The sequence below is a fragment of the Saccostrea echinata genome, unplaced genomic scaffold (genome assembly GCF_033153115.1).
Source record: "Saccostrea echinata isolate AGI-Se365-2 ecotype Australia unplaced genomic scaffold, CSIRO_AGI_Sech_v1 ptg000059l, whole genome shotgun sequence".
NCBI classification, from domain to species: Eukaryota; Metazoa; Mollusca; class Bivalvia; order Ostreida; family Ostreidae; genus Saccostrea; species Saccostrea echinata.
The window spans coordinates 793,743-821,425 of NW_026889808.1; the positions used below are offsets into that span (position 1 = coordinate 793,743).

A 27,683-nucleotide genomic window follows, 5' to 3' on the forward strand; every position below is an offset into this window, starting at 1 on the left:
TGTTTTACAATATAAACTTGATTTATATCTCAAAGTAAAAAGTACAGACTTGTGTATGACCTTGTATTGCTTCTCTTTGACAGCACGGGCGCCATCGTAGGCGGTGTGGTGGGGGCTCTGGTCTTCTTTCTCATTGTATCCGTGATGATGTTCATATGTTGGCAAAGCAACAAGAAATCAAAACAGCTTGTCGATGTAGAACCCGAAATAGGTATATGTTTGCAGAAATATATTTAATGTGCGTTTTATGCCGAAGAGGGAAGAAAAAGATATATGCTCGTGATTATGTGGCGAAATTGTACTATTGTGTTTGGAAACTAGCTCCAGAATGCCAAGGATTATCCGACAAAGCCTTGAAATAATGAAGATGCTTGCAGGAAAACTGAAAAAATATTTGTATTGCTTCTAAAATCTGACATAAGTGTAAATATACATCTATTGTGCTTTTGAAACTGTATCTCCGGAACTGAAATATAAGTACATGTACATAGAAGAGATGTTAATTCACTGTAGATCACTAAATTTTTGCAACACCTTTTTTTCGCGAGGTAGACATGTACTTTTTATTGGCGAGACAAAATTTTCACGAATTGTGGTTACTACTGTATATAATCTTAAGGAATACTAATATACGCGATATTTTCGCGAGCACACTGTCTCGCGTAATTACGCGAAAATAAAGTTCTCGCGAATAAAAAGTGATTTACGGTACATTATCAAATATGCGCGAAAGCTAAGACGCGAGTCTATATATACTAAGCTGTAATAAATACATGAACTGAACTTGACACATGTCAGTGCATGCATATCCTAACATAGGATGAAACTAAACCACGCCATCCAGTCCAATGTATATTTAATGAAAGGTTTGGAAAGTTGACTGAATGGTAGAGCTCTGCAATTCAGTCAACTTTCAGTTAATTTTTAGTCTTTTTTTAACTTAACTGAATGGAATGCTTGATTTTGAGTAAAACTTGAGCTAAACTTTACATTATTTTATATATCTTTTATATGAAATATTTTCTTGTTGGGACGTCATCAACTTCCGTACTTGCATGGCAATTATGGTCAGTGAGCAATGAGTTTTTTTTTAACACTCTCATTCGAAGGACCAGTTTCCGTGTCCCTCTTTGGGATTGCAACTCGCAATCTGTTGCCAAATTAGTGTAAAAAAAAATTGGTGCCATGGGAAAATATTTGTTAAAATACGACCCATCGATGTGTTGTACGTTTGTATTTTCAAACAAGGTCATTTTAAAGACCACATAAATTGTGATATGCTTTTTAAAACGATTTTGTTGAAATCTTTGTAATATTAACTTGTTTGGTCACAATCCTTCATTGATTTGAAAATTGATTGTACTCAGAAATTGCTCTTTATCGAATTAGTTAAGAGACATAAGCACCCTTTGCAGGCAATAGCTAGTACACTACTGCATACATAAGGGAAACAAAGTTGACGATGGAAATCTTTTTTTTTCTTACAGACGAGTTTGGATACGAATTAGAGGTTATGGGTGATATGCATCCATATCAAACCGGAAGTGAACCGTTCAACTCTCCTGTCTCTCCCAGTCACCTTCATGGAGACTTTCGTCATGGTGACATTGACACAGAAACATTTCCCAAACAGCACGGATGCCCCCCACCTGGATACGACGAGACCGTCCCCCCGATGTCTCCCCCGCCAACTTACAAGGAGAGAGAAGATACTGTAATATCGGAAGAACGTTATTGATTCTGTGTGGGATTTGGGTTTATGGAGGGCATTCTGGGACTTAATGAAACTTTTGCACTAAAAACTGATTGATTAAGTCCCCTCTAGGGAATCAAGAGGTTCTTTAAAGGGCAATATTTATTAAAATTTTGGGGGAAATTGTGACAGAATTTTTATTCTGCTCTAAATCAAAATTATCTGAACATGATAATGATATATTAAGTAAACACGACCGTGTATATTATGATATTAAATGAAAATATACTGACTGCGTATCCGTAATTCTAGAGTGAATGGTACTTAGGGTTCACCGATGAAAAATCATTTTGCTCTTTAGTAAAATCACTCAAATATTAATACCTCCCTTGTCAGTTATGTATTACTTAAATACATTTTATTTGTATTGCTTGTGTATGAAAAACGTATAAATATATAAAAACATTTGGTATAGTCTTTTGTGAGTTTGTTTTGTGATGAAAGCACGGAAGGGACACCTCTGATTGGTGTGTTTTAATGATGATTTTTTTTAAATCAGTTTTTAGTTATATACTTTTAACATTCCAGTCAATGGAAGTGAATTTGATTTACGGTATATCCTAATCTATATATACTAAATTAAAAAAAAAAAAAAAACTTCAAAGAAATCCCCACAAAGATACACTGCAGACTCCAATTAATGTAGAACTACAAATTAAGCCTCTATCTGAACTCGATCCTCGCGGCAACGAGTTATAATTCAAGAAGTGAACTCAAAATAACATTCAGGAAATTGAAATTATAAAATGTTACCAACATCAAAACGTATGAAAGTTGAAAAGATGTATTGTACATTATACTAGCTATTCTTGTTTAAAGTTTTTTCCCTCATCCCTAGGCCTGTTTTACCGAACTTGTTGAATATTAAATAAAATACTTATAGATTTTGGTCCTTATTTATCGAAATTAAGTAAACATGAGAATTTTCTACACTTTATAAAACCATCAGAGACCTATATACTATTAGTATATAGGTCCCTGATAAAACCATTTCTCAAAGATACTTACTGACGTCATGGACAACAGCTTTTTAAAGAATATTCCAATAAAAACAAGAAAAATTTAACTCAACAGTTTTCATATATAAAAAAAAAATCCTGTTCCACTCCACTCGTGAAATAAATTCCATATCCAACTACAAAACATTGAATATCCTCTATATTCATATTCTGCTAGATGCACACGCTATGATTTTGAATGAAACAAAAGGAGTTAAATCTACTTGGAATTTGTCTTTTCTTTCCCAGAAAAAAAAGAAACACTCTGTAAACACCTTTATAAAGAAGAAAATCCAACATCACGAAACAAATCTGAAAGGATTAGCAAACGCATTAAACTGGTGGCCTTTTGTCAACATTGAGTACCAGTTCACAGAAATAAACATGGCGGGTGACAACACCACCACCGGTTTGGAAAACTATTTGCACATCATTTTCCCACAACCATGCTATGATGAGTATTTTGTGAAATTTAATTTCTTTCACGGTACGACTTTTATTTTATTCTAAACAGATTTAAACGAAATTATTCTTGGTTTAGTCACAAAAGAAAAAAAAAACAACTGTGATCAAAGTCCTCTTTACTCGAATTTCCTCGAGCCATTTCTTATGAGTATACAAACAATCGACTGATGGACATTAACACTGTCAGAGTTCAAAATTGTGTGATATTAAATAAAGATCCCTCAGTCCAGATATATTGCATAGATTTTTTAAACTGATCTTAATCATCATCATCATTTATTTGTTATCATATGTCATCATACATAAAACAAATACACATAAATATACATAATCATTTGAAAGACAATATTTGAGAATCCATAAATTTTAAATAGATTTATAAAAAGATATTCAGGAAACCATATTTTAGATAGTGACTAGTTGATACCAGGATAACCCATTAAAGCTGGAGAGCTTATTTCCAATGGGGTCCTACCCTAAATAAGATAAAAATACAATGTTTCATCATTAAAGCACTATAACAATTTTTGGCACTATAATTTTAGCACTGCATTGCTTAAACGTTAAATTTAATTTAAGTATGACAACATATAGGATCAATAAAATAATACAATATGTTTTATAAGTTAATGCTGAAACATATCACTTTCATGTTCTAAAATGCCGTTTTGTAAGATAAAACTCTTAACTTGTTTCTTAAAAGTACTCTTTCCTTTAGTACATGATCAAACAGTTAATGAGATCAAACAGGTCCGGCACAATCTCTTGATTTAGCTATATAGCTTGATTTAGCTATGTAGCTTGATTTTGCTATATAGCTTTATTAAGCTATTCAGAATAGCTTGATTTAGCTATTTTATCACACGTTTCTCGTAAATGTGTTATTTTCTCAGCATGCACAAAAAGTCGCAACTTGGTGCAGTGATGATATTCAACCTTGAACTCTTCTGAAAATATTGCATGTAAAAATTACTTAATAAATTGCATCTCCTTATTAATAAGAGACTTTGCACTCATAGTTCTAAAATTTTTGGGGCTATATAAAGCAATTGATACAGTTACTTCTTCATTGAAATTATAAAAGAGGCCAATTATGGTCAACAAGATAATTGATTGATAATAATTCAGTACAATGAGAAGCAATCATACTTATCCACGCCTCAACGCACACAAGGTGGTGTACAGTCACTCAAACAATGGAAATTCATCTTTTGCTTAAAAGTATTCAAATGCTGCAATGTTAGAACTATCTTTGATTTCGGTTGTTGTTTTGATAGCCCATAGTATATACTGGTAACTCTTGATGGCTCGAACTTCGATCTCTCGAAGTTCTTGATCGCTTGAAGTGAGTCTCCAGTCCCGAATTTTCCCCCTATATAACTAAGCGAATTTACTCTTGATTTCTCAAACTCTTGATCTCTCGAAACCCTTGATCCCTCGAAGTCAAAATGCAGTCCCGCTATGCATATTCTATTAGAATTTACTCTCGATACCTCGAAGCGGCTATGTGACTGTACACAGGGTTATATAATTAGCACCTTTACCAGGACATTTAAATGGCCCCAGGCAGAAGACGCAGGTCGAGGAACGGGATGTTTATTCAGGTGACACATGCTGCAAGGTGATAACTGATTTATAATTAATCATATTTTGCCTATATGCTATTAAAATAATTATCATCGACTGTCTTGCGATAATTTAGAGACGCAGTGTCAGTGAAAAGTAGTAATTGATTAAAAGACGAAACACTAATTTAATTTTAATTTCGAGTCGGTACCAAAGTTAAACAAAATATGAAAAAAGCAGAAACAGCCTTAATGTCAATATGACGACTGCTATTGGACAAATACTTGCAGAACTGCATTCAATGGTCATGTTTGGAATAGTCAATGCTATGTACAATGCTGTAAAATATCATTTTCATGTAATGAATGCGTAGTATGATGTCCGTATTATAAAGATTAAATAAATATACATGAAATGACAATATACATTGTTGCTTTACTCAGTTTAATGAAATATTCATCTAAATTACGAAAAAATATCATTGTTTTATAAAAACCACATGTAAAAGGTTAGCACTGCATGAAAATCATTACATCTGGTAAGACTAATTTTAAAACCTGTCAACAAACCCGGAAAATTCCGTACTCTTGAAAACTCAAACTCTTGATCTCTCGAAGTTTTTCCTCGGTCCCGCAGACTTTGAGGTATCGAGAGTTTCCTGTATATGAATAGTCAAATACTTGTGACTTTTTGTCTATTTCTTAAAAACATTTTTCTGAAAAACTGCTCATAAATAGCTTTATCAAGCTATTTTGAATAGCTTAATAAAGTTACAAAGCTTTTTCAAGCTATATAGCTAAATCAAGAGATTGTGCTGGACCTGTCAAAGGCTTCAAAAATTAGGTCAAAGGTATCGAATCTCAAAGATGGGACTTAGGATACATGTACTTTTTCCTAATATTGGATGATGTAAAAGAATATCTTGTCAATATTTAAAGCACATGTTTATGCATAAGAGTGCATTTTAATATGTAATAATAGTTTTCTTTCTTTTTTCAGCTCAGTGTTTCAACATAGTACTTAGCAAAGCCTTGGGATACAGTATTATCTTAGGAGCTGTTATGGGTATGTATAAGCCTTGGGATACAGTATTATCTTAGGAGCTGTTATGGGTATGTATATAACCATCCAGTCCAGAGATAAATTTTATGTGTCCTTGGAAATCACATACTAATTTGTCTAGGGACACATAATTTCAATCAATGTGCATCCCAATGGACGCAGCAAAATTCAGGAGGTGTATGTATTGTTTTTAGCTCCAAACAGTTGATTGCATCATATCCACATGCTGAGCGATATGCATGAACCATTTTGTAAAAATTGTTTAAGGCTAGTCTACCTACCAGCAATAGGCCGGATGTTGCACCTTGCTATTATAACAGTTAATGGGCAATTATCATGAATATCAGGGAACATCTACAAATGTATTAAATTGTTTTTGTATTCAACATACCTGCATGATTATAATAAACAAAATTATTTTTTTTTATAATTAAAAAAAAAACAAAAAATGGTATACGTAAATTTTTATGTCTACAAAGTTTTTGAAAATTTGTCCTTGGTATGCAGTGTTTTTAAATATATTTCTTAATTACTTTCAGTGAAACTTCCCCAGATTGTGAAGATTCTGAAGGCGGGGAGCGGGGAGGGAATCAGTCTGGCCGCAGTCCTGTGTGAACTCTTTGCCATATCAGCCACAACAACATATGCATTTGCCATGAGCTTCCCATTCAGGTGTGAATAGACTGTGAGTCTGTCTCAAACTAACCAGCCATTAAAGATTCTTATTTAAGTGTGAATAGACTGTGAGTCTTCTCAAACTCACTAGCCATTTAAGATTCTCATTTAGGTGTGAATAGACTGTGAGTCTGTCTTAAACTCACCAGCCATTTAAGCTTCCCATTCAGGTGTGAAAAGACTGTGAGTCTGTCTCAAACTCGCTAGCTATTCCATTTAAGCTTCCCATTCAAGTTTGAAAAGACTTTGAGTCTGTCTCAAACTCTAGCTATTTAAGATTCTCATTTAAGTGTGAATAGACTGTGAGTCTGTCTCAAACTCTCCAGACATTTGATATAAGCTAATGTGTGAATGAATTACGAGCCTGTCTCAAGCTCAACAATTATTATTTATTTAAGAGCTTTCAATTTAGCATTTGTTTAGGTGAGAAATATAGGCTGTGCGTATGTCATAAAATCATTACTGTAAGTTCCTAATTATCAGGATGATTTATTATTGCATCATTTTGTGAAAAGTATTGGCTTTTATTTTTAGATAACTTATAAACACATATTAAAATGTTCTCACCATTTGACAAGTTCCATTCCAGAAATTAAGTGTTTGCATAAAATAAGAAATCTAAAGTAACATTAATAAGAAACTTCTTTTTGTCTCTGCCTGCTGTTGATATAAAATTTTGTATTTGTGTTAAAAAGCTGAGGTTAGCTTCGTGGCCTATGCATGGAGAAAGCCTTTGCTTGTTAATGTCTCTATCTCAATTTTTCAGTGCTTATGGTGAGGGTCTGTTCCTGACAATACAGACCAGTACTATTGCCTTTCTGATCCTCTTCCTGGGTAGTAATGCTGCGGGGGCTTTCCTGTTTGGAGCCTCCTATATAGGAATCATGGCTTATCTGCTGTCAGGGCTGTGTCCACTGCCAATATTAGGGGCTTTACAGAGTATAAATATACCAATAGTTATACTAAGCAAGGTAAGTTTGTAAGTACATTTAAAGTTTGTAAGTACATTAAAATAGAGTCCCTTTCTTTTAGCTTTATAATGACTCTAAAAAGATAAAATCAATTTTTTTTTTTTTCATTTTTTTTTTGGTAATTTGACCATTTCTTTTTTTGTAACAGAGTGATTTCTGAGGTACATCTTCATTTTTAGCTCACCTCAACGAAGTTGGGGTAGCTTATGTAATACCCTTGGCGTCGGTGTCAGCTTAGGCATCCCAGGTTAAGGTTTTTGGAGCAGTTTTCTTTTCAAGTACTTCTATGGCCTATATTAGTCAGAGATGCATGGAGGATGCTTCTAGTGTGCTTCATTGTACCAGTCAAGGTTTCAGATGCTGCAATTTCAGCTAAAGAATGACCAGGTTAATGTTTTTGGAGCAGGTTAAAGTTTTTGGAGCAGGTCTCATTTCCAAGTAACTATAAGCCCTATATTGACCAAACTTGCATGGATGATACATCTAAGGATGCACACTACTGAACTTGCTTTGGATGCTGAATCTGACCTTTATTTTCTGGATGAGTGACCAGGTTAAAGTTTTTGGAGCAGATGTCATTTCCAAGTATGTATAAACCCTATATTGAACAAACTTGCATGGATGATACATCTAAGGTTTCACACTACTGGACTTGCTTCAGATGCTGGATATGACCTACATTTTCTGGATGAGTGACTAGGTTAAAGTTTTTGGAGTAGATCTCATTTCCAAGTAACTATAAGCCCTATATTGACCAAACTTGCATGGATGATACATGTACATCTAAGGATGCACACTATTGGACTTGCTTCGGATCCTGGATCTGACCTAAATTTTCCGGATGAGTGACCTGGTTAAAGTTTTTGGAGCAGATCTCATTTCCAAGTAACTATAAGCCCTATATTGACCAAACTTGCATGGATGATACATCTAAGGATGCACACTACTGGACTTGCTTTGGATGCTGGATCTGACCTACATTTTCAGGATGAGTGACCAGGTTAAAGTTTTTGGAGCAGATCTCATTTCCAAGTAACTATAAGCCCTATATTGACTAAACTTGCATGGATGATACATCTAGGGATGCACACTACTGGACTTGCTTCAGATCCTGGATCTGACCTACATTTTCCGGATGAGTGACCAGGTTAAAGTTTTTGGAGCAGATGTCATTTCCAAGTATGTATAAACCCTATATTGACCAAACTTGCATGGATGATACATCTAAGGATTTACACTACTGGACTTGCTTTGGATGATCTGACCTACATTTTCTGGATGAGTAACCAGGTTAAAGTTTTTGGAGCAGATCTCATTTCCAAGTAACTATAAGCCCTATCTGAACCAGACTTGCTAGGATTTTGCATCAAGGGATGAACAATCTCAAACTTGCTTTGGATGCTGGATTTGACTTACATTTTCTGGATGAGTGACTAGTTCTAAGTTTTCAGTTTTCAGATAAGTCTATTCCCAAGTAACTGCAAGCCCTATCAGACCAAAATTGCATAAGTGTTGCATCTAGGGATGCACACTCCAAGGTTATTAGTTTAGTGTGGGACTTTGCCTTACTTAAAGACAACATTCGTTGAGGTGAGCTCTGTAATCTCTTATTACCTTTGTTTAGGATTAATTGTCCCTCCGTTCACTCATAAATAATTTTCCTTCAATACTTATGGTATTTCAAAAGAAATCTAATTGGTAATTAAGAAATTTTGACAAAAGTATTTTGCAAATATGTTGACAGATATGATATTTTAACTGGACAATTTCATTTAAGGAATAATAATCATTTATCCCAGATAGAGTTATCTCCCTTATCAACAGGTCAGTGATCCTTAAGTCAAACAGTTGTGTTATGTATTGATTTAATGACATTCTCCTTACAGATGCTGCAGGCTGTGACTAATTTCCGGAATGGCGGGACGGGTCAGCTGTCTGTGGTGACGGTCTTCCTGTTGTTTGCGGGGTCGCTGGCCCGAGTCTTTACGTCCATCCAGGAGACTGGGGACACGCTCATTATCGTCACCTTTATTGTATCAACAGTCTTCAATGGCCTTATATTTGCTCAGATTTTATATTACTGGAATGCCAAACCTAAGAAGGACTAAAATACAAATCATTCCATTTGTAAAATAAAGCCATATGAAAGAAAATTAGTCCAGGGAATTTTCACAGGAGAACTATTTTGTTTAGTTTTTGAGTTAGTGGGTCCATTCTGTGTTTTTTTAGAAAGTAAATTTTGTTTTTAGATTTTATTTTAAAATTCATATGTTTCATCACAGTCAGATAACTGTGGCATGTCAAAAAAAATGTAAATCATAATTGATGTTTTAAAACCTTGCTTAAACCAGACAATGTTCTGTTGTTGATGATAATCTGTAAATAGACTGTAAAACTTTTATAGCTCAAAGGTTTATTCTTGTATCACACATGTTACAAATGATTTATTTGATATCTATATGCAATTTCTTGAACAAGATTCATGTTGATTCCATGTATGGTAAATACTGAATTGTTGAAAACAATTGTATAGTAATGTAGTAGACAAATATAACATTACAAATTCTGATACAATATCATTGAGAGTTTTTGTACACCACAATATGACACATATAAATTAAAAAGAGAGAGAGAAATTTTTAAGTTTCACCATTAATGATGGGTATAATTTTGACATTTGGCTACATGTAAAATATGGACACTATGACAGAAAAACAATAAATTGCTGTCATCTGCAGCTTTCTTCTAACAACTGAAAACAGTTTCTTGTGAGAACTGTACCAAATGTAACAAGCAGGCAGGGTTGATTGCCAGTGGTGAAATACCTCGGTAGAGCAGGTACTTTAAGTTCATTGCGCCCAGATTTAAATCCAGGTCTGCTCCATCTTGTAATATCCCTTACTTTGGTGATGTTGACCACACTCTGACTTGCAAATAAAAGTCCTGTTAGGGGCTAAAGAATCTGGATTGGCATTGGTTTGAAGACATTTTTAAATTTTTGAACTTAAACAAGTTGTTTTTAAGATAAACGTTTTTCCGTCGTATCTCATGCATTAATCTTAACTTCATGTTAAATGTCTCAATTCTGACATTGCAAGAGTCATCCCCACACTGTTTTTCATCGTAATGTGTGTAATTTTTCAAAATAATTTGTTTTAATTAATTCTCTGACTGAAAAAGACATACAGTGTACTTAGTCTAGTATATATTGTTGTGGTATAAACTTTTTAGGAAACTACAGACTTAATTTCTTTAAAATATTACTTCAACTGAAATTGTTTGATCATATATGTTTAGAAAAAATGTTTGTTTTCGCTTTCCCGACTGACCCTGATTTATAGTGCTGACCTCATTTATTTTTGACCTATTGCTTTCCGTTTTCGTCCGTCGGCGTGCGTCGTGCGTTAACGTGAACATTTTCAGCTTCTTCTCTGAAACAGCTCAATCAATTTCAACCAATTTTGGCACATAGCATCTATTGGTGAAGGGGGACAAAATTTGTGCATTTCATGGTCCCTGAAGGGTGGGGCAATCATCATCATGGTTCCTTTTGATTCCTGGTGGAACATAGGGCTTCGGCAACAGTCCTCCATCGCACTCTGTTTTGAGCAGCCTTTTTCAATTGTTTCCAGCTATGTCCACACTGTCTGATTTCCTCTTCACATGACCTTCGCCAAGTTGTCCTGGGACGCCCAACTCACCGTTTGCCTCGGGGGGTCCACATGAGTGAGTGGCGCGTAATGTCTCCCGATGGTTTTCGGAGGGTATGTCCAATCCACCGCCACTTTCTACGGGCTATTTGTTTAGTGATTGGGTCTTGGTTTGTTGTTTCCCACAGGTTCTTGTTGTTTATATTTTCTGGCCATCTGATGTTTAGTGTGTGGCGCAGACATCTGTTTGCGAAGGTTTGTAGTTTGTTGGAGGTGGTGTTGGTGACTCTCCATGTTTCAGACCCGTAGAGGAGCACAGACTTGACATTGGTGTTATAGATGCGAAGTTTTATGGGTGTGGACAGTGCTGTTGATTTCCACACAGGCTTGAGGGTGCTGAAGACGTGTCTCGCTTGATTAATTCTTGCTTTTATGTCTTCATCTGTTCCACCAGTGATTGTGACAATGCTGCCTAAGTATGTAAAGAAAACTACATCTTTCAGGTTGTGCTCTCCAAGCGTAATTGGTGTTTGCTGTTTGTTGTGGAGCCGCATTGCCTCTTTCTTGTCGATGTTCACCTGTAGACCTGTCTTTGCTGCTTCCTTTGCAAGCCTATTTGTCTTGAGTTGCATATGCTCATATTTCTGGGACATAAGGCATAGATCGTCTGCAAAGTCGAGGTCTTCCAAACACTGAGTTAAAGTCCACTGGACTCCTGTCTTGCTATCTCTAGTTGTTTCCCGCATGATCCAGTCCACTACCACTAGAAAAATCATTGGTGACAGTAGACAGCCTTGTCTAACCCCTGTCTGTACCTCAAACGCTTCTGTGAGCTTTCCATTGTGGATGACTTGGCATGTAGCCTCGTCATACAATTGTTGTATGAGGTTGATAAAGGTAGGAGGCGTTCCATAATGCTGGAGTAGTTTCCAGATGACTTTTCTATCAACACTATCTAAGGCCTTTTCAAAGTCGATGAAGTTCAGATACAGTGTTGACTGCCACTCTAGTGACTGTTCGATTATTATACTTAGAGTGGCGATCTGGTCTGTACAGGACTTGTCCTTTCTAAAGCCTGCCTGTTCTGGACGAAGTCGTTCTGCTATAGTATCTTTGAGTCTTTCCAGTATTATTCTTGTCAGGATCTTGCTTGGGAGAGAGAGGAGCATGATGCCACGCCAGTTCTTGCATTGTCCCAGGTCTCCTTTCTTGGGTAGCTTCACTAAATGTCCTTTTTTCCAATCAGCTGGTACCTTCCCCTCTGACCAGATCTTCTGCAGGAGAGGTAGTAACATATCTGCTGAAGTCTTTATGTCTGCCTTAAGGGCTTCTGGAGGAATTCCATCAGGCCCAGCTGCTTTCCCACTCTTTAGTTTCTTCAGAGCCTTGATGGTCTCAGCCCTTGTGGGAGGGGCGGTGATCACTGCTAGTTCAGAGTCTGCTGGTGGTATGTTTGGTGTTGTTTCTGGTGTTGGGCGATTTAGGAGTTCTCTGAAGTGTTCTTCCCAGCGTTTTCTCTGGTCTTCATCCTTTGTTATAGCGTTGCCTTCCTTGTCTTTTACTGGCTTGGTCTGTGGTGGTCTCTTCCCAGCCAGGGTTCTTGTGATTTTGTACATGGTACTGAAGTCTCTTTTCTCTTCCGCTTCCTCAGCTTCTGTAGCTAGCTTATTATAGAAGTGTCTTTAATCTCTCCTTGCACTTTTCTTTACTTCATTGTTTAGGATAGTGTGTCTGTCTTTTAATTCTTGTTTCTTTTGTTCCTCCTCACAGCTCATAATCTGCTGTTTGAGAAGTTTTCTTTCTTCAACCAGTTTCCATGTGTCTCCTGAAAGCCATTCCTTGTCTTGCTTTTCTCTTTTCCCTAGGATCTCTTCGCATGTGTCTTTCCAGTTGTCTTTGATGGAGTTCCAGTGTTCTTCTAGTGGTGTTACTTGACAGACGTTGTTAAGGACCTCAAATCTGTTTTTCAGTGTGATGCTAAAGGTGTCTCTTGTGCCTTTTTTCCTGAAGTCTCTGGGTGTTAAACTTGATGTGTGGTCACAGTTGTCCTTGAAGGCTTTCAACTTGACTTTAATAGTGTCTTGTACTAGGTGGTGGTCTGAAGCTACATCAGCCCCTCTTCTTGATCTTGTATCAAGGAGGCTGCGTCTCCACTTCCTTGAGATAGTAATGAAGTCTATCTGGTTCTTGGTTTTTCCATCAGGGGAGATCCAAGTCTCTTTGTGGATGTTTTTGTGCTGGTAGACACTTCCTCCTATCACAAGGTCATTGAATGCTCAAAAATCTGTGAACAGCTCTCTATTCTCATTCATGTTTCCAAGTGCCTGGATACCCATGATGAGTTCTTTCCCATAATTGTCTGAACTATCTTGGACCTATTTTGTCCCAGGTGGTCGATAGCTAGGCACTATTGAGTTCCAATTGTTAGAAGACTTACCTGTAAATTCAAGATGGCCTTCTCAAGTAAGTGTTCAGGGATTTTGAAAATCCTTACTTTCAGATCATGTGATTTATTTAGGGTATTGATATTCTTGATACTTTTAAAGTTTTAAAGTTTAAAGTTTAATGCATGTCAACAAGACAAAAGCAGGGTTATTGTAAAAACTGTTCTAAATACATATTATTTAGAAAATGTTTTGTTTGATTTCAGGAATAAACTTATCGAAGGTTACACGTAACCGGGTTAGGGTTAGACGTCAGGGTTAGGGTTAGGGTTAGAAGGTTACACGTAACAGATATGACATTAAGAAAACTAGCATTTCTATCCGCAATATTTTTTGAGAAGTTCTGATCGTCAAACAGACTCCTTACAAAATTATTAACTGCTGCAAAGGGGAAACTTCAGACGTACTGTGCTACAGCATATTCTTGAAAATCAGATGTTGATCCTCAAAAACTCTAAAGAACTTTAAGAAAATTTAAAACCATCATATTTTTCAAAAGTCTATAACATCAAAACTTACGACTTTCTGCACTTTATACAACAATGCCTCAAGATAAATTAAAATCTAGACTTTTTGGTATCATAGACATCTGCTTCTTCAATAAAAACGGAACTCAGAAACTTGCACATCTTGTGATTGGTCAACAGCAAAATTACTTCGTTAAAAACCACTCTGATTGTACACACAAGTACTATGAAGTTGATATTAAAAGGATGCAGGAGTTCCTCATTGACAACGTATATGCAGTCTTCGGAGACTAGGTCTTCCAACAAGCTGTTGAAATTTCTATTGGTAATAATTATGCTCCTTTATTAGCTGTCCTGTTTTTTATATTCTTATAAAGCAGAATTTATTTAAAACCTTCTATATGAGAAGAGGAAATCACTTGATGTGACCTTCAGTTCGACATTCAGATATACTGGTATCGACGATGTTTTATGAATTAACAATGGTTATTTTCATTCATATGTCGACTCGATATATCCCAGTGAACTTGAAATAAAAGACACCACAGAGTCTTCAACATTTCCTTTATATTTGGATGTTTTCCTTACTATAGACGATGAGGGCCAACTAACAACCAAATTGTATTACAAACGAGATGATTTCAGCTTTTCCATCGTCAACTTTCCTTATTTATATAGTAATATTCCACTATCACTGCTTTTGGTGTTTATGTCTCCCAACTTATTTGCTACTCTAGAGCTTGCTCTGAGTACAATTAATTTTTAAAACTGAGGCAAGCTATGGACAGATAACCTGATGTTACAGAAATTTTAACAACCTCCTTTAAAATCAGCATTTCACAAATTCTATGGTCGCTATAATGACCTTGTTAGCAAATAAAACATATCATTATGTCGTATTTTGGCTGACTTGTTTCGTACTAAATGTAAGGCCTTGTTTTTATACTAGTTTTGACTATGCAATGTATCCTTGATCAATTGATAGGGCTCACGGAGGGCGGTCAACGGGGGATGCTTACTAGATCCTAGGCATCTGATCCCACCTATGGAATTTCCAGGAGTCCGTGTTTTATGCCCTCTTCTGCCCTTTTCACAGATTTGCTTTTGTTTTTAGTTTTTTTAGAGATCGACTGTTAGTTATCTTCACATTTTACCATAGTGTAAAAGGTGATTTTCGGCTGAAAATGATTTATTTCTTACATGTATCATCAATTTATCAAGAGGGCACATTTGGTAGGTAATGATATTTCAACCTTAATTTTAAACAATGAATGACAACCTTTTGAAGAGAGTATGCTTTTAGAAAGTGTAATTTTTAAACAAAATCGTAGATATTAATACAGGTTAAATTTATACTGTATAGTCCGTTTTCATTTTTTTAACATGCAAGTCTATTGATGAATTCATTTTGTAAAACTATACTTTGATCAAACATAATTCTATTGTTATTGATATTCCATTGATAAACCTATATAACTGTAATAGCATGTACATGTATAGCTTAAAGGTTTATTTAGTATCACATATGTTGCATTTAAGGGGGCCGACTGGGGTTTTCATTGCGCAATACTTCGCGCAGCTTAGTAAAATAAAGTGTACTTACTATTTTAAAGCAACTATTTTTACATAATTTATTAAAATTAACAAAATTAGGAAATCTCAGGTTAAAAAATCTAATTACGTTTTTAAATAAGTGATTTTTTTTAAAACGATTTTTTAAATGATGGATAGATAGACGTCGTAATAGTGTGTTTTTTACATTTTGAATAACCGAAGTTCTTTAAGGGGGAATCATTAATTATGTCATAAAATAAAAAGTAAAAAAATAGATGCTTTTGAAATTTTACACATAGGAAATTGAGAATCTGGCAATCATTTTTATAATTTTTTTAATATAAATCTGTGGTATCTATCATGTTTTGCTGTACTCCATAAAAACAGGAAAATATCATGAATTTTGACATTTAGAGATCCCCCCTCTGGAAACCAGACGGTAGAATTTTGTGTTTTTTGCATAAAATGTACAATATAGTATTGCTAATCAAATGATATAATTTGAGCAAAAGTTCTATCGTAGCATTTGTATAATTTGCTCCGAAGTGCGAAAAAATAGTATTTTCCAACATAATCCTGTAGTAAATGTACCTGTGTTTTGAGATGGTCCCCGAAAAATAACCAGACGGTATATTTTCACTAAACTTGGCATGTATACTGAAGTCAATGTAAGGTACACATGGTATAAAATTAAAGAGTTTTCTTTATTAGTTTTCACACAATAAAACCCCCTTCGGCTCCCTTAATTTCCATATTGGTTCCAAGTATAAAGACTACATAATTTAAAAAAAAAGTCGTATTGTAAAATAGTAGATAAAAGTAATACTATAATGATATAATCAATGAGTTGTTTTTGTACATCACAATGTGTCACATTTAGATTAAAATACAGATATGTTCAAGTCGGTATAATTGCAAACAACCTATTTTGAAATTTGATTATTTCCAATAAAATATGGACACAGTGAAAAAAAGTAAAAAAAAAAATTACTTTCATTTGAAACTTTCTTCTTCAAAAACAACTAAGCTTTGAACAGTTTCATGAGAAAACTATAGCATATGTGGCAGTCAGGCAGGGTAGATCGCTGGAGGAAAGTTAGCTCAGTTGGAAGAGACATGACCTACGTTCAGAAGGCCCAGGTTTGAATTCCGGTCTGCTTCGTCACATACTCTCCCTTCCTGTTACATCTAGTGTTGTTAACCACTCTTGAGTCCCTCGTCCCTTGGTATCTACAGAGTTAATTGTTTTTTACAATTTGTTTCACATGAAAAATTCAAGTTAATTTATACATGAATTGTTTATATCATTTTACAAAGAGAATTACTGGTATAATATAAATTCTGCCTATTATATTGTAGTTGTTTCAAATATGGTAATACTAATTGACTGCATGGATTTCCTTCATGTATCTGATTTTCTTCAATTTACGACTTAAAAACTCAGCCACATAGAGGTTGTCTCTGGTGTCCACACATAAACCCACTGGATGGTTAAAATCACAGTTATCAATGTAACTGAGGAGCTGTTCGTCCTGATCTAGGATGTGGATACAGTAGTTGTTGCAGTCAGCTGATAGGATCTGACTCTGGCTGTCTGTTGTAATGCCGACTGGATAGAATGATCGATTGGTATTAGACGGATGACCACCGTATCTAAATCGCAGTTTTAGTACCTGATTAACAACCACTACTGCATTGGCTCCAAAATCAGCCACACAGATATCCAGGTTCCTTTTCTCACTTATGTGTTTATCTTCACCAGAAGAATAAGAGGTTTACCTTTACTATCAAATTGAATGGTTTGTGTCTCTGTGGATCCAGAGCAACGGACTTTTGATTGTTCTCTATCATCACTGTTCATGGTAACCAGGAAGTCACCAGAGGAGGTACTACAGACATAGAGAGGTTTCCACCCTCGTAGTGTTATCACTTCCTGTATCTGTTCATCCTTCACTTTGTTTACAGTTCTTGTATCAGAGTCAGTATAAACTAGATCTTCACTCCTTGTCGCAGCTATGTCCTTTGGAAAGTTCCCTGATTTGGTTTGTATTGACTTCAGCAGTTTGCCTTGGAGGTTGTAGAGTTTGATGATTTTGGTAACTCCGCATGTCCATATTTCTTTATCACTGACACAGGTAACATTGTATAGATTATACCCAGTGTCTTTGGTAATAATGATCTCTGGTTCATCACGCAGTTCTATGACTGAGGGAGAACAGGATACAATTTCTGGTGTTTCCATTGTATAATCATGTTCCTCTATTGTAAAGGATAAATCTGACAGAGAACCAAACATTTGATGGAGCTGTTTTTGAGTGGTCTTATGAGGAGAGAAACTTGGTAATGAAAAAATTGAGTTTAGGAGATAAACTTCTGAATTCAGCATTCTTGGATTTGTTTGTAGAAGTTAGGGAGACATCATTTGAATGCAGTATTTTTATCATATTAAGAATACTCCGTCTTAGTTCTGAAATTTTCCGCTTGATTTCATTTTCCTGTTTATTTATGACTGCCAGATGTTTAGCTTTCATCTCATCGATTTCAGGTTTTTGTTTGTGGACAATGATTTTAATTTCTCTGTGCCAGTCTTCACCTTGTTTGGTGACAGCTGTTCTCAGTTTCTTGTAGTGTATTTCCAAGTTATGTTTTTCAGACTTTATATCTGATGCAATTTCTTCATATGCAGGATAAATACCATTCACAAATTTTTTCAGGTCTTTTTCTAAATCTTTTCTTTTCAAACTAAGTTTTTGCAGAACTTCTAATAAATCATGTCCTTTGCGTTTACCAGAGGAGATGCAAGTAGAACAGACAGGAATGTCACATTTCTCACAGTAAAGTTCACAATATATTCGACTGTGGTTTGGACATTTTGGGTAGTTAGGAACAGAAGTTGTTCTGTGTTTGTATGGTACAATATTGTGTCTTTGGGATGAATCTGAGAGATGCTCTCCTACACAGACCCTACATAGGTTAATCTTACAAAGTTCACAATAACTCTTTGACACAGGTCACAGATGAGGAGTGTCTGAGCTCTGTCCAGGGGTTCCATGACAGGTTTCTCTGTCACATGATAAAGGTGATGCTGTAAAAGATTTTATGGCGCACTATTATTATATCTTAAGAAAGATTTTATTCCAGTGATTTGTAACGTAAAATACATGTACTGCAAGCACAAGTAAGTTCAAAATTGAAAGTGGAATTTTTCAAAATCAATTTTTAGATTAAAGTGGTTTATATTTCATCAAAAATGGGAAAAAAAAAACATTTAAATTTTTATACAAACTAGAATAAAATTCATTTTTTATTGGTTGCATTAATTGTTACATTACACATGGTAAATAACCACTGACTCTGTTAAAGATGTGTGGACAATATACCCTTCTTTTTGGTCAATTCGACTGGTATCATATGTTATAGAACACTCTGTACTGATCTATGTTGATTCATAGATATGTTTGTAATTTTGTTTTGCAAAAAGGACAACTTTTTGAAGTTTTTGGGATTAATTATTTCATGCAGACAGACTATCCCTTATGTCTAATTGTGTTAAAGTCATTGAGGAAGAAAGGTAACATCCACATGAACTAGCTTATTTTAAAAACTTAAAGATATATGTCCTTAAAACCCCAAATTATCCTCAATTAAACTTAAAATTTTAGTGAATATTAAGAATAGAGCTAAGTTCTTGAGACTTCTTTCTGACCCACGGCTTTTCAAGGCAAATTATAGGCATGTCGCGAATTATTGAAATTATACACCAGGAACTTCAGGTACGTCCACAGCAATATAGATAAAACTTTAAGGTATGTCACTCGTCAGCTTTTAAGAAAAGTTTGGTCAAAATCTCTAACTTGGAATTTATTCATTAAAATTCAATTTTTATAACATATTTGAATTAAACAAAGCAAATTATACAATATTTGATTTAAAAACTGCTCACAACGTCATAAAGAAACAAGATTTATGGGATACTATTTTTTTTATGGTGGAAAGATAATTAGAAAATTCTTCAAATTTACACATTTGTTACAATAAATATCTTAGAACTTTCGCCCCACATATTTTTATTCAGAGAATACTTTCCGTTATTATATGCTAGGAATATTAAATATAGCTTTCAATGTATATTTTTAGAACAAATTTACACATTCACTCAACAGACTTTGCCAAGAAATGAAAATATATTAAAGAAGTCAAGATAAAATTCATATTATTTTTATCCGAAACTCGCATGTTTTGACCAATATCTCAAAATTCACATCACTGACCCAATTTTTTTTCTTTCATTATTTTAAACTACACGGTATCTCAAACCAATCAGCACAAAAGTCATAAAAAGTTTGATACAAGAAAATATTTAGATAATATATGTTTAGATTACATCTATTGCCATTATTACATCTGGTAAAATATGATTAAGATTAAAGTGATTAACATAAGTGTTACAATTAAAGTGCAAAAAGGTCAAATTAAATTATAATTGTACCTTTGCTCAGTAAGATGCACACTGACCCCCTAATTTTCTTTGCGATTTTGAATCATTCTATATGAGTACTTATGTAAAATATACTTCTCAAAAAATCCTTGATATAACTATTTTCACGAGTGCCATACCTTAAGTTGTTATAGGGTCTCACCTGTAAATCTAAGATGACCTCCCAAACTAGAATACATGGATACCGACAATCTACTTCCTGGGCTTGACTCGAGAGTTTTTGAGATCATGTGAATGAAATACCCTGTAAGAGTTATCTCGGGTATCGATATTCTTGACAAAGTCCCAGGCATTGTGGTCATCCCTCCTTTCCAAATTTATTGTGATCGACAAAGATTTTTTCTATTTATGTATGCTATTAAACATTACATGTTACCAACATTATAACCTTTTCGACTCTTTTTGAGATATTTTATCTAGTTTTCAACGGATACATTTGTAAAATGGAAGGGTGTAAGAAAGCCAGTCCCTTTTTTCCTTAAATGGGAAACTGTATTTATATACTTATATTAGGCATTTTGGATGAATCACTTCTTATTTAGAAGCTTAAGTAGATGTATTTATTTATACGATCCTCAAGTTTATACTTCATTGTAAATTCAGTTTTGTAGATTAATTTTGTTGTACATATCCACCGTGTCCTCTAGCACATGCTATTGAGATTTAAATTCAAGAAACTAGAATTCTGAATTATTAAACAATTGTTTGTAAATGTGAAAATGAAACTATAGTAGATGAAAAAGGACATACTGTTTTTTATGTATATAAGGTATCATTGATTTTTCCAAGATATGGTAGATCATATTTATTATAAGTATATTATAAGTAAACTACCTATAGTATTCATAGTAAGCAAAATGGAATTCAACTCGCTTGACTGATTTGTCGGTTTATAAGTCATGCTGGTACATCTATGTCATTGAACATGTGAATTTAGTATGACACCAGAAAATATATTTTCCCATACAAGCATGTTTGTCCAGAAAAAAAGTTGATTACATAGCTGCAAAATATATGTCATAGCGAATTACTGATTTAAGATCTCTGAAGGCGTTCTAGCGATGACAAGGCAAGATACATTTCCATGGATTTTTTAATGTAATGAAATCTTAAACATAGCGTAACTTTTTTGTTCGCAATGCTTCCGTTAATAATATACCTGATTCATCAATGTTGTCTCCTGGATCTCACCAGGCTAATTCGAACTTTTCGGGTATAATTATTTGTTGAACACCGAAATATAAAAGGTTTACAGTCATTGCTAGGGATAAAACTAATGGATCTGAGCTAGATTGAGCACGCCACCAAAGATAGTATTGTTTTCTGATATATTAGAGAATATTAGAGATATTAGATTTTAAGAATCCTACATGTACCTAGGACTCAGAGCAAATATTTTGCATCTAGGGGGAAAATAATTGGACACCAAATTCCACAGATCGAGAACTGCATATTCTCTTTCGCAAAAAATACCTGAAATTTAAAAAACACTGAGAAAACATCACTCGTGCTGTATGAGATATTCACGTTCAGTACTGCAGAAAATGCGTTTTCACAAAACAGGACATCTCCAACCGGAAAGTTTCCAGCAGGGTTATCACGAGGATTCAGAAATTATTATACTTATTAGGTATCTAATGAGAAAAACACAAACCATGGCTTTCTTCAAGTTATTATGTTTACATTTATGAGCATTGATTCCCTTCTTCATTTGTTACTAAAAGGTAAAGTAAATGAAAATGAAAATAATCTGCTTTTAACTACACTGACATGCTTTTTAAGTTTTACAGTTTTTTAAAAGACACAGAGCGACTCGAAAGACAAAGGATTCATATGCAAAAGAGAGATGACTGCTTGGAGAGATGATTGTAAATTTATAGAGTTTTCTTAATTGCTATTCGAATATCACCAAGGGAGATGAGTAGGAATTTATATTTGCAGTGTGTGTAACCCACGGGTTTTACAAGAAATACATGCAAAAAATCGGAGGTGATGAAGATCCTGTTGTAGTGTGATTACAACTGGTAGACAACCTCATACGAATCAGAGCGAAGAACCAGCAGTCCTCTTCAAAAGAATTCAAAAGTAAAAGGGAAGATAATGAACACAGAAATATTTTCATCCCATTTTAATCTTTTTCCTTTTAACTATAATAAAGATAACGTCACAGACATGTTCTTATACATTATATCCTATATTATTTGAGATGACAATTCAAGAGTCTCTGAGTTGGTGCAAGAATTAATATGGAAGACGCTTAGTAAGATATACAGCATACGCTTGTATTACAATTCTTAAACGTGGCAAGCTAATGAGGAATAAGTTGATTAAACATGAATATCAACAGTCTCGTTTAAAGTCATCATTTCGTAAGTTCTATAATGGTCGATACAATGACCTTGTCAGCAAAAACAATTTTTCATTAAGTCAAATGCTGACTGACTTTTTCATACTAGTTTTTAGATCATTATTTACACACTGAATTGTCGACGGATTTTTCCGTTATTTCCCGATCATGAAAAGGAGCACACGGCGGGTGTGTCCAGCAGGGGATGCTCACTCCTCATTGGCACCTGATCCCACCTCTGATGTTTTAGAGGCCTATGTTTGCTCTGCTCCTGATCTGTATTGTTCGAATGGACTTTTGAGCTTGAATACTGTTCGTTATCCCCGTATATTTCACTTTGGGAAGGGGATTAAAACACACAAAAGTTAGATAAAAAGTATTTAATTGATTAATCAGAACCACCTATGAGAAAATCTTTCGACTGTATGTATCTGTATACAGAGACTGTGTTGTCCCACCACGACCCGACCCAGAGAAGGTGAGTTTTATCATCATAGCATAACCCTCCTGGTCTGTTTATCTCATTTTGTTGTGTCAGTAGCAGTGACAGAAAGTAACCGTCTTTGTCAATCATTTGTACGGTTTTCGAGTATCCATCACACACTAGGATGTTTGATAGCGCATCTGCACAGATTCCAAATGGTACTAAGAATCCTTGAATTGATGGGGACCCTCTGTAGGAGAAGCGATATCTTCCTCCACAGTCTGTTACGACTACCATACGGCGGAACATATCAGATACAATAACATCTCCATTCCGGTTTTCAGTGATGTATATGGGATCGGTATACAGATTCTCGCCCGTGTTGTTACGCTGAATGACGTGGAGCTGTTGTCCATCACTGTTGTATCGGGTTATGTTGGCCTCTGTATACCTACGTTTTCTTTTATGATAACAAATTGTAGCAACAAGTAGATCTCCATTAGATGAGGAAGAGAAGACACAGCGCGGCGTCCATGGGTCTTTAATCTTTATTAATGGAGATTTTGTTTTGTTCTTTGCAGACAGTACAACTAGATCAGAATTTTTATCTATATAAATTAAATCACCGTTTCTTGTCACTGTGTGTATGCCATACGGACTGGATATGTCTGTCAGACGAGAAAGGGCTCCGCCTGTTCTATTGGTCAAGATAAGATTTTTATTATCATTGACCCAGGCCCGGTCTGGCATGACACAGGAAATGTGACTTGCAGCACCTCTCAAATCAGTCACGGTAAATAATTTCTGTAATACGGCGGTAGACATCACTCTCAACAGCTCCTCATTTCCTACTTTTCTTTCTCCTGTCTCTTTGATGTGAATTTTTCCAAGCAACTCTGAAAGGTCCTCCATGATTATTTCCTCAGTAAGAGAGAGTTTTAAAGTACCGGGAATACTCTTTATCTTGGGAACAGGGACTTTCTTTAGGAAAAAGAGGAATTGAACTGGTCTGTTTTCTGACTTTTCATATCTTTGTATATATTTATGTATGTATGTGACATTTCTTCTTTGCTGTAACTGCGAGTCAAAATAGAGATTTGAGCCACTTATATCCTTAAGAACTGTACACGTTTCTATTTGACTTTTCAGGTTCTTTACTTTGGAATTCATCTCCAATTGGAGTCTGTATATTTTTGTATTACAACTTTTAAAGTCAGATTTGATCTGTGCCAGGATAGCACGATTGTAAGAAAGAATCTCACTTCTAATGAGAATAATTCTTTCTCTGTTCTGTTGTATAAATGTCTTGAAGGTATTCACCAAATCCCTTTTTTCATGATTCCGGTGATTTTTACACTTGACACAGACCGGGCGCCGACATGTCTGGCACCAATATTTATATTTCCTGCCTGGATTCTCCTCACATGACTCTGGTATCATACGGTCGCCATACCTTAAACAGCCAATTGCAACATCGTGGTGTTTGGTGTCTAGGTTTATCACATGTCCCTCCTTACAAGGAATACAGAAGTTTTTATCACAGGTGTGGCAATAGAATTCCGAGTCTTCCAAACATTGAGAACACCGTTGTGTTGTGAGGCATGCTCCCATGATGCTATATTCTAATGAGCGTCTTATTCTCTTCCTTCTAAATTACCCTCTTTGATTGTCTTGTCATCTGTGGTAAATCTAGAAATAAAAATGTTCAAGCTCTATTTCTGGGCACATTTTCATGCATCTCAGGAGACAGAACCTTTTTGAATTGTAGAATTGAAAATAGAACAAATTTTAGCTCACCAAAGTTTCTGTTGAAGTAGATGTATTCAGTTAATATGATACTTACATGGATACATATTGCGCCTCCTTATTAGTAGACCTATTTTTGTATTCATATGAAGCAGAATTTATTCAAAAACTTCTACCTGATAATGAAAACACTTGCTGTGGCCTTCAACTCGACATTCAGATATATCGACGACGTATTATCAATTAACAATAGTTACTTTCATTCATATATCAACTCGATATATCTCAGTGAGCTTGAAATAAAAGATACCACGGAGTCTGACACATCTGTTTCATATTTGGATGTTTTACTAGAAAAAGACTGTAATGGTAATATAACAACAAAGCTTTATTATAAACGTGATGACTTCAATTTTTCAATCGTCAACTTCCCTTACTTATATAGCAATATACCCTTATCACCTGCATATAGGGTTTTTGTCTCCCAGTTGATTCGATAAGCAAGAGCATGCTCTACGTATGAACAATTTCTAAAACGAGGAAAGCTTTTGACAAAGAAGTTGATGAAACAAGGATATCAAAAGTCTCGTTTGAAGTCATCATTTTGCAAGTTTTATGGTCGATACAATGACCTTGTCAGCAAATACAACCAATCATTCAGTCAAATGCTGACTGACGTTTTTCATACTAATTCTTAGGCCATTATTTACACACTGAACTGTCTCTACGGATTTAACCGTTTTTTCCCGATCATGACAAGGTGCACACGTCGGGTGTGACCGGTCGACAGAGAATGCTCACTACTCCATGGCACCTGATCCCACCCCAGATGATTTTTGGAGGTCTGTGTTTGCTCTGCTCCCCATTTGTATCGTTTAAATTGACTATGAGCTTAAATACTGTTCGTTAACTCCATATTTCACAGAATAATTAAATGTGTAACGATAGATATTTACACAATATATTTTCAAACACAATAGCACTCATACACAGTAAATGCTAAAACATATGGAAATCAATCAATTAATCATTTTATAAGTGTATATTAATCAAGTGCTTCATTGTTTCTCTTTTATATCTTAATTAGCAACCGAAATAATACCTTTCTTTATTCGGTGATGTCAATGATTTAATATAACCCTAAACATAGCCTAGGTGGATATATATATATATATATATATATATATATATATATATATATATATATATATATATATATATATATATATATATATATATATATATATATATATATATATATATATATATATATATATATATTAATTAATTAATTTACTTCACTTAATAATCGCTGAAAGCTGAAAAGGTGTTGTACTTACTCAATATAATCGTGAAACGCATGAAAAGATAAGGAAGTTTTAATAATGTCCCCCAAAACAGTATGAACTGTCAATTTTGAGTTCATTTTATGACGAACTTAAAGTAGAAACTGTGAGAGGTACTTCCCATTCATTGAATGCATTTTTGAAACAGATTAACAAACACCACATCGGAGGAATGTTCCTCTTGTAATGTTACCTTCATCTATTCACACCTGACTCTTTAGGCATTTGTAGTACGTTCCTTTCTCAAACAGACATATATCTGTTGGTATGTTAACGAATCAAAATAAAAGTAATGCAAGTGCACGCAATACTACGATACTACGCCTGTCTAGAAAACCCATCATCATACTTTACTTTAATTAGGCCATTATAAATTTACTGAAGACACATTAATTAAACCAAACCTTAAGAAAATATTATGTACAAATAGTCGAGAGTTGATTACGAAGTATACATAGCAATTAGAGAATCTGAGCAAATAACAAGGGTCTGTTTAAGAAATAGTAGTAAAAACTATGAACCTAAAACAAAACCCTTTCCTTAAAAAAAGTTAATTTTTTGAAGCAAAAAGATTTGCAACCAAATTTTTATTTTATTAATCCAACTAAATAATCTTCTTATAATTATTCAGTTGAAAATGTCCAGTATTTCTGCAATGACATGTGCGATGAAAACTTCATTTCTTAAATATTTTTTTTTTAAATGAATCGATTTATTGACTGATTGATTCCATGTTGTTTTGCATCCCATTCGAGAATTTTTCACTCATATAGAGACGTCACCATATACCGGTGAAGGGCTTCAAATTTAGACCTCTACACGGCACTCAGGGCCATTGAGCAGTGAGGGTTCTTTATCATACCAACGCCTACCGTGACAAGGAACCTCGGTTTTTGAGGTCTCATCCAAAGACCCGTGACTTTCACTTCTAGTACAGGGCGCATGGCGAAGGAACAGTCAATACCTATGTTTAAGTCTTAGGTTTGACTCGGCGCGGCGAACGAGAATCGAACCCGAGCCTCCCGATCACGAAGCTCTCAATATAAAGGTTTATCTTTCAATCAAAGTTTTGTGACATAAACGTTTTGTATTGAAAACGAAATGTTCCGGTTTGAGACTCTTTAATCTAAGACCAACGTTAACTCAGTGAGGATTTATTAAACTCATAAAAAATAAGTAGTTTTTTTTTAAAGTTAACGTTTACTGATCGTGCGGAAAATAAACTCTTAGCACAATTAAACAAAATAAAATGATTATTAATGGTTTTGACTGCCAGTTGTTAATAGATTGGTGTGAGGTAGATGTCCAAGAAGATTATGAAGTTAAAGTCCATGTCTCAAATTGGGATAAAATTAAATCAGCAGTGGTCAAGATTAGAATCGTAAGAGCAAAGCTTAAATATGGATGATTTTTACGGTCTCTGATTAATAATGTATAAAAATTAATTTTTGATATTTTCAATTGCGCAGAGGAATCAATATGTTACAATCACAAAAACATATTTCGAATTAAAGATACAAATAATGAAATTATTAATGAACACATTCGATTGGAGGAAACTTTACCTTAAAGTTATTTCAGGCTTTCATACAGGGAAGGATCTGAATTGGAATCTCAATGAGAGATTTTAACAATCCTCTTCAAACTTTTATTCCGAGGAAACAATCTATATAATTATCATAAGAGCTAAACAGATCACAAATTAAAAAAATAATTA

General features: G+C 34.7%; 2 protein-coding genes across 2 annotated transcripts; one reads left to right on the plus strand and one right to left on the minus strand.

Moving 5' to 3' along the window:
- The first annotated feature begins 3,120 nt into the window (after positions 1-3,120).
- LOC133174726 (mannose-P-dolichol utilization defect 1 protein-like) lies at positions 3,121-10,126 on the plus strand. Its single transcript, XM_061309807.1, has 5 exons — positions 3,121-3,238; positions 5,782-5,847; positions 6,384-6,516; positions 7,286-7,490; positions 9,377-10,126. Exons 1-5 carry the CDS (start codon positions 3,136-3,138, stop codon positions 9,596-9,598), a joined length of 729 nt encoding a protein of 242 aa, XP_061165791.1. The 5' UTR covers positions 3,121-3,135; the 3' UTR covers positions 9,599-10,126.
- A 12,712-nt stretch (positions 10,127-22,838) lies between these two features.
- On the minus strand, positions 22,839-24,485 carry LOC133174782 (uncharacterized). The gene has a single exon (XM_061309878.1). It carries the CDS (start codon positions 24,483-24,485, stop codon positions 22,839-22,841), a length of 1,647 nt encoding a protein of 548 aa, XP_061165862.1.
- Positions 24,486-27,683: the final 3,198 nt, after the last annotated feature.

What these genes read in the sequence shown, in the direction of transcription:
- LOC133174726 (XM_061309807.1), top strand. Translation starts at nt 3,136, where the DNA reads ATGGCGGGTGACAACACCACCACCGGTTTGGAAAACTATTTGCACATC. An exon ending in TATCTTAGGAGCTGTTATGG is followed by an intron (nt 5,848 to 6,383) that starts GTATGTATAAGC and finishes AATTACTTTCAG; the next exon opens with TGAAACTTCCCCAGATTGTG. An exon ending in CAATAGTTATACTAAGCAAG is followed by an intron (nt 7,491 to 9,376) that starts GTAAGTTTGTAA and finishes TTCTCCTTACAG; the next exon opens with ATGCTGCAGGCTGTGACTAA.
- LOC133174782 (XM_061309878.1), bottom strand. Translation starts at nt 24,485, where the DNA reads ATGGGAGCATGCCTCACAACACAACGGTGTTCTCAATGTTTGGAAGAC.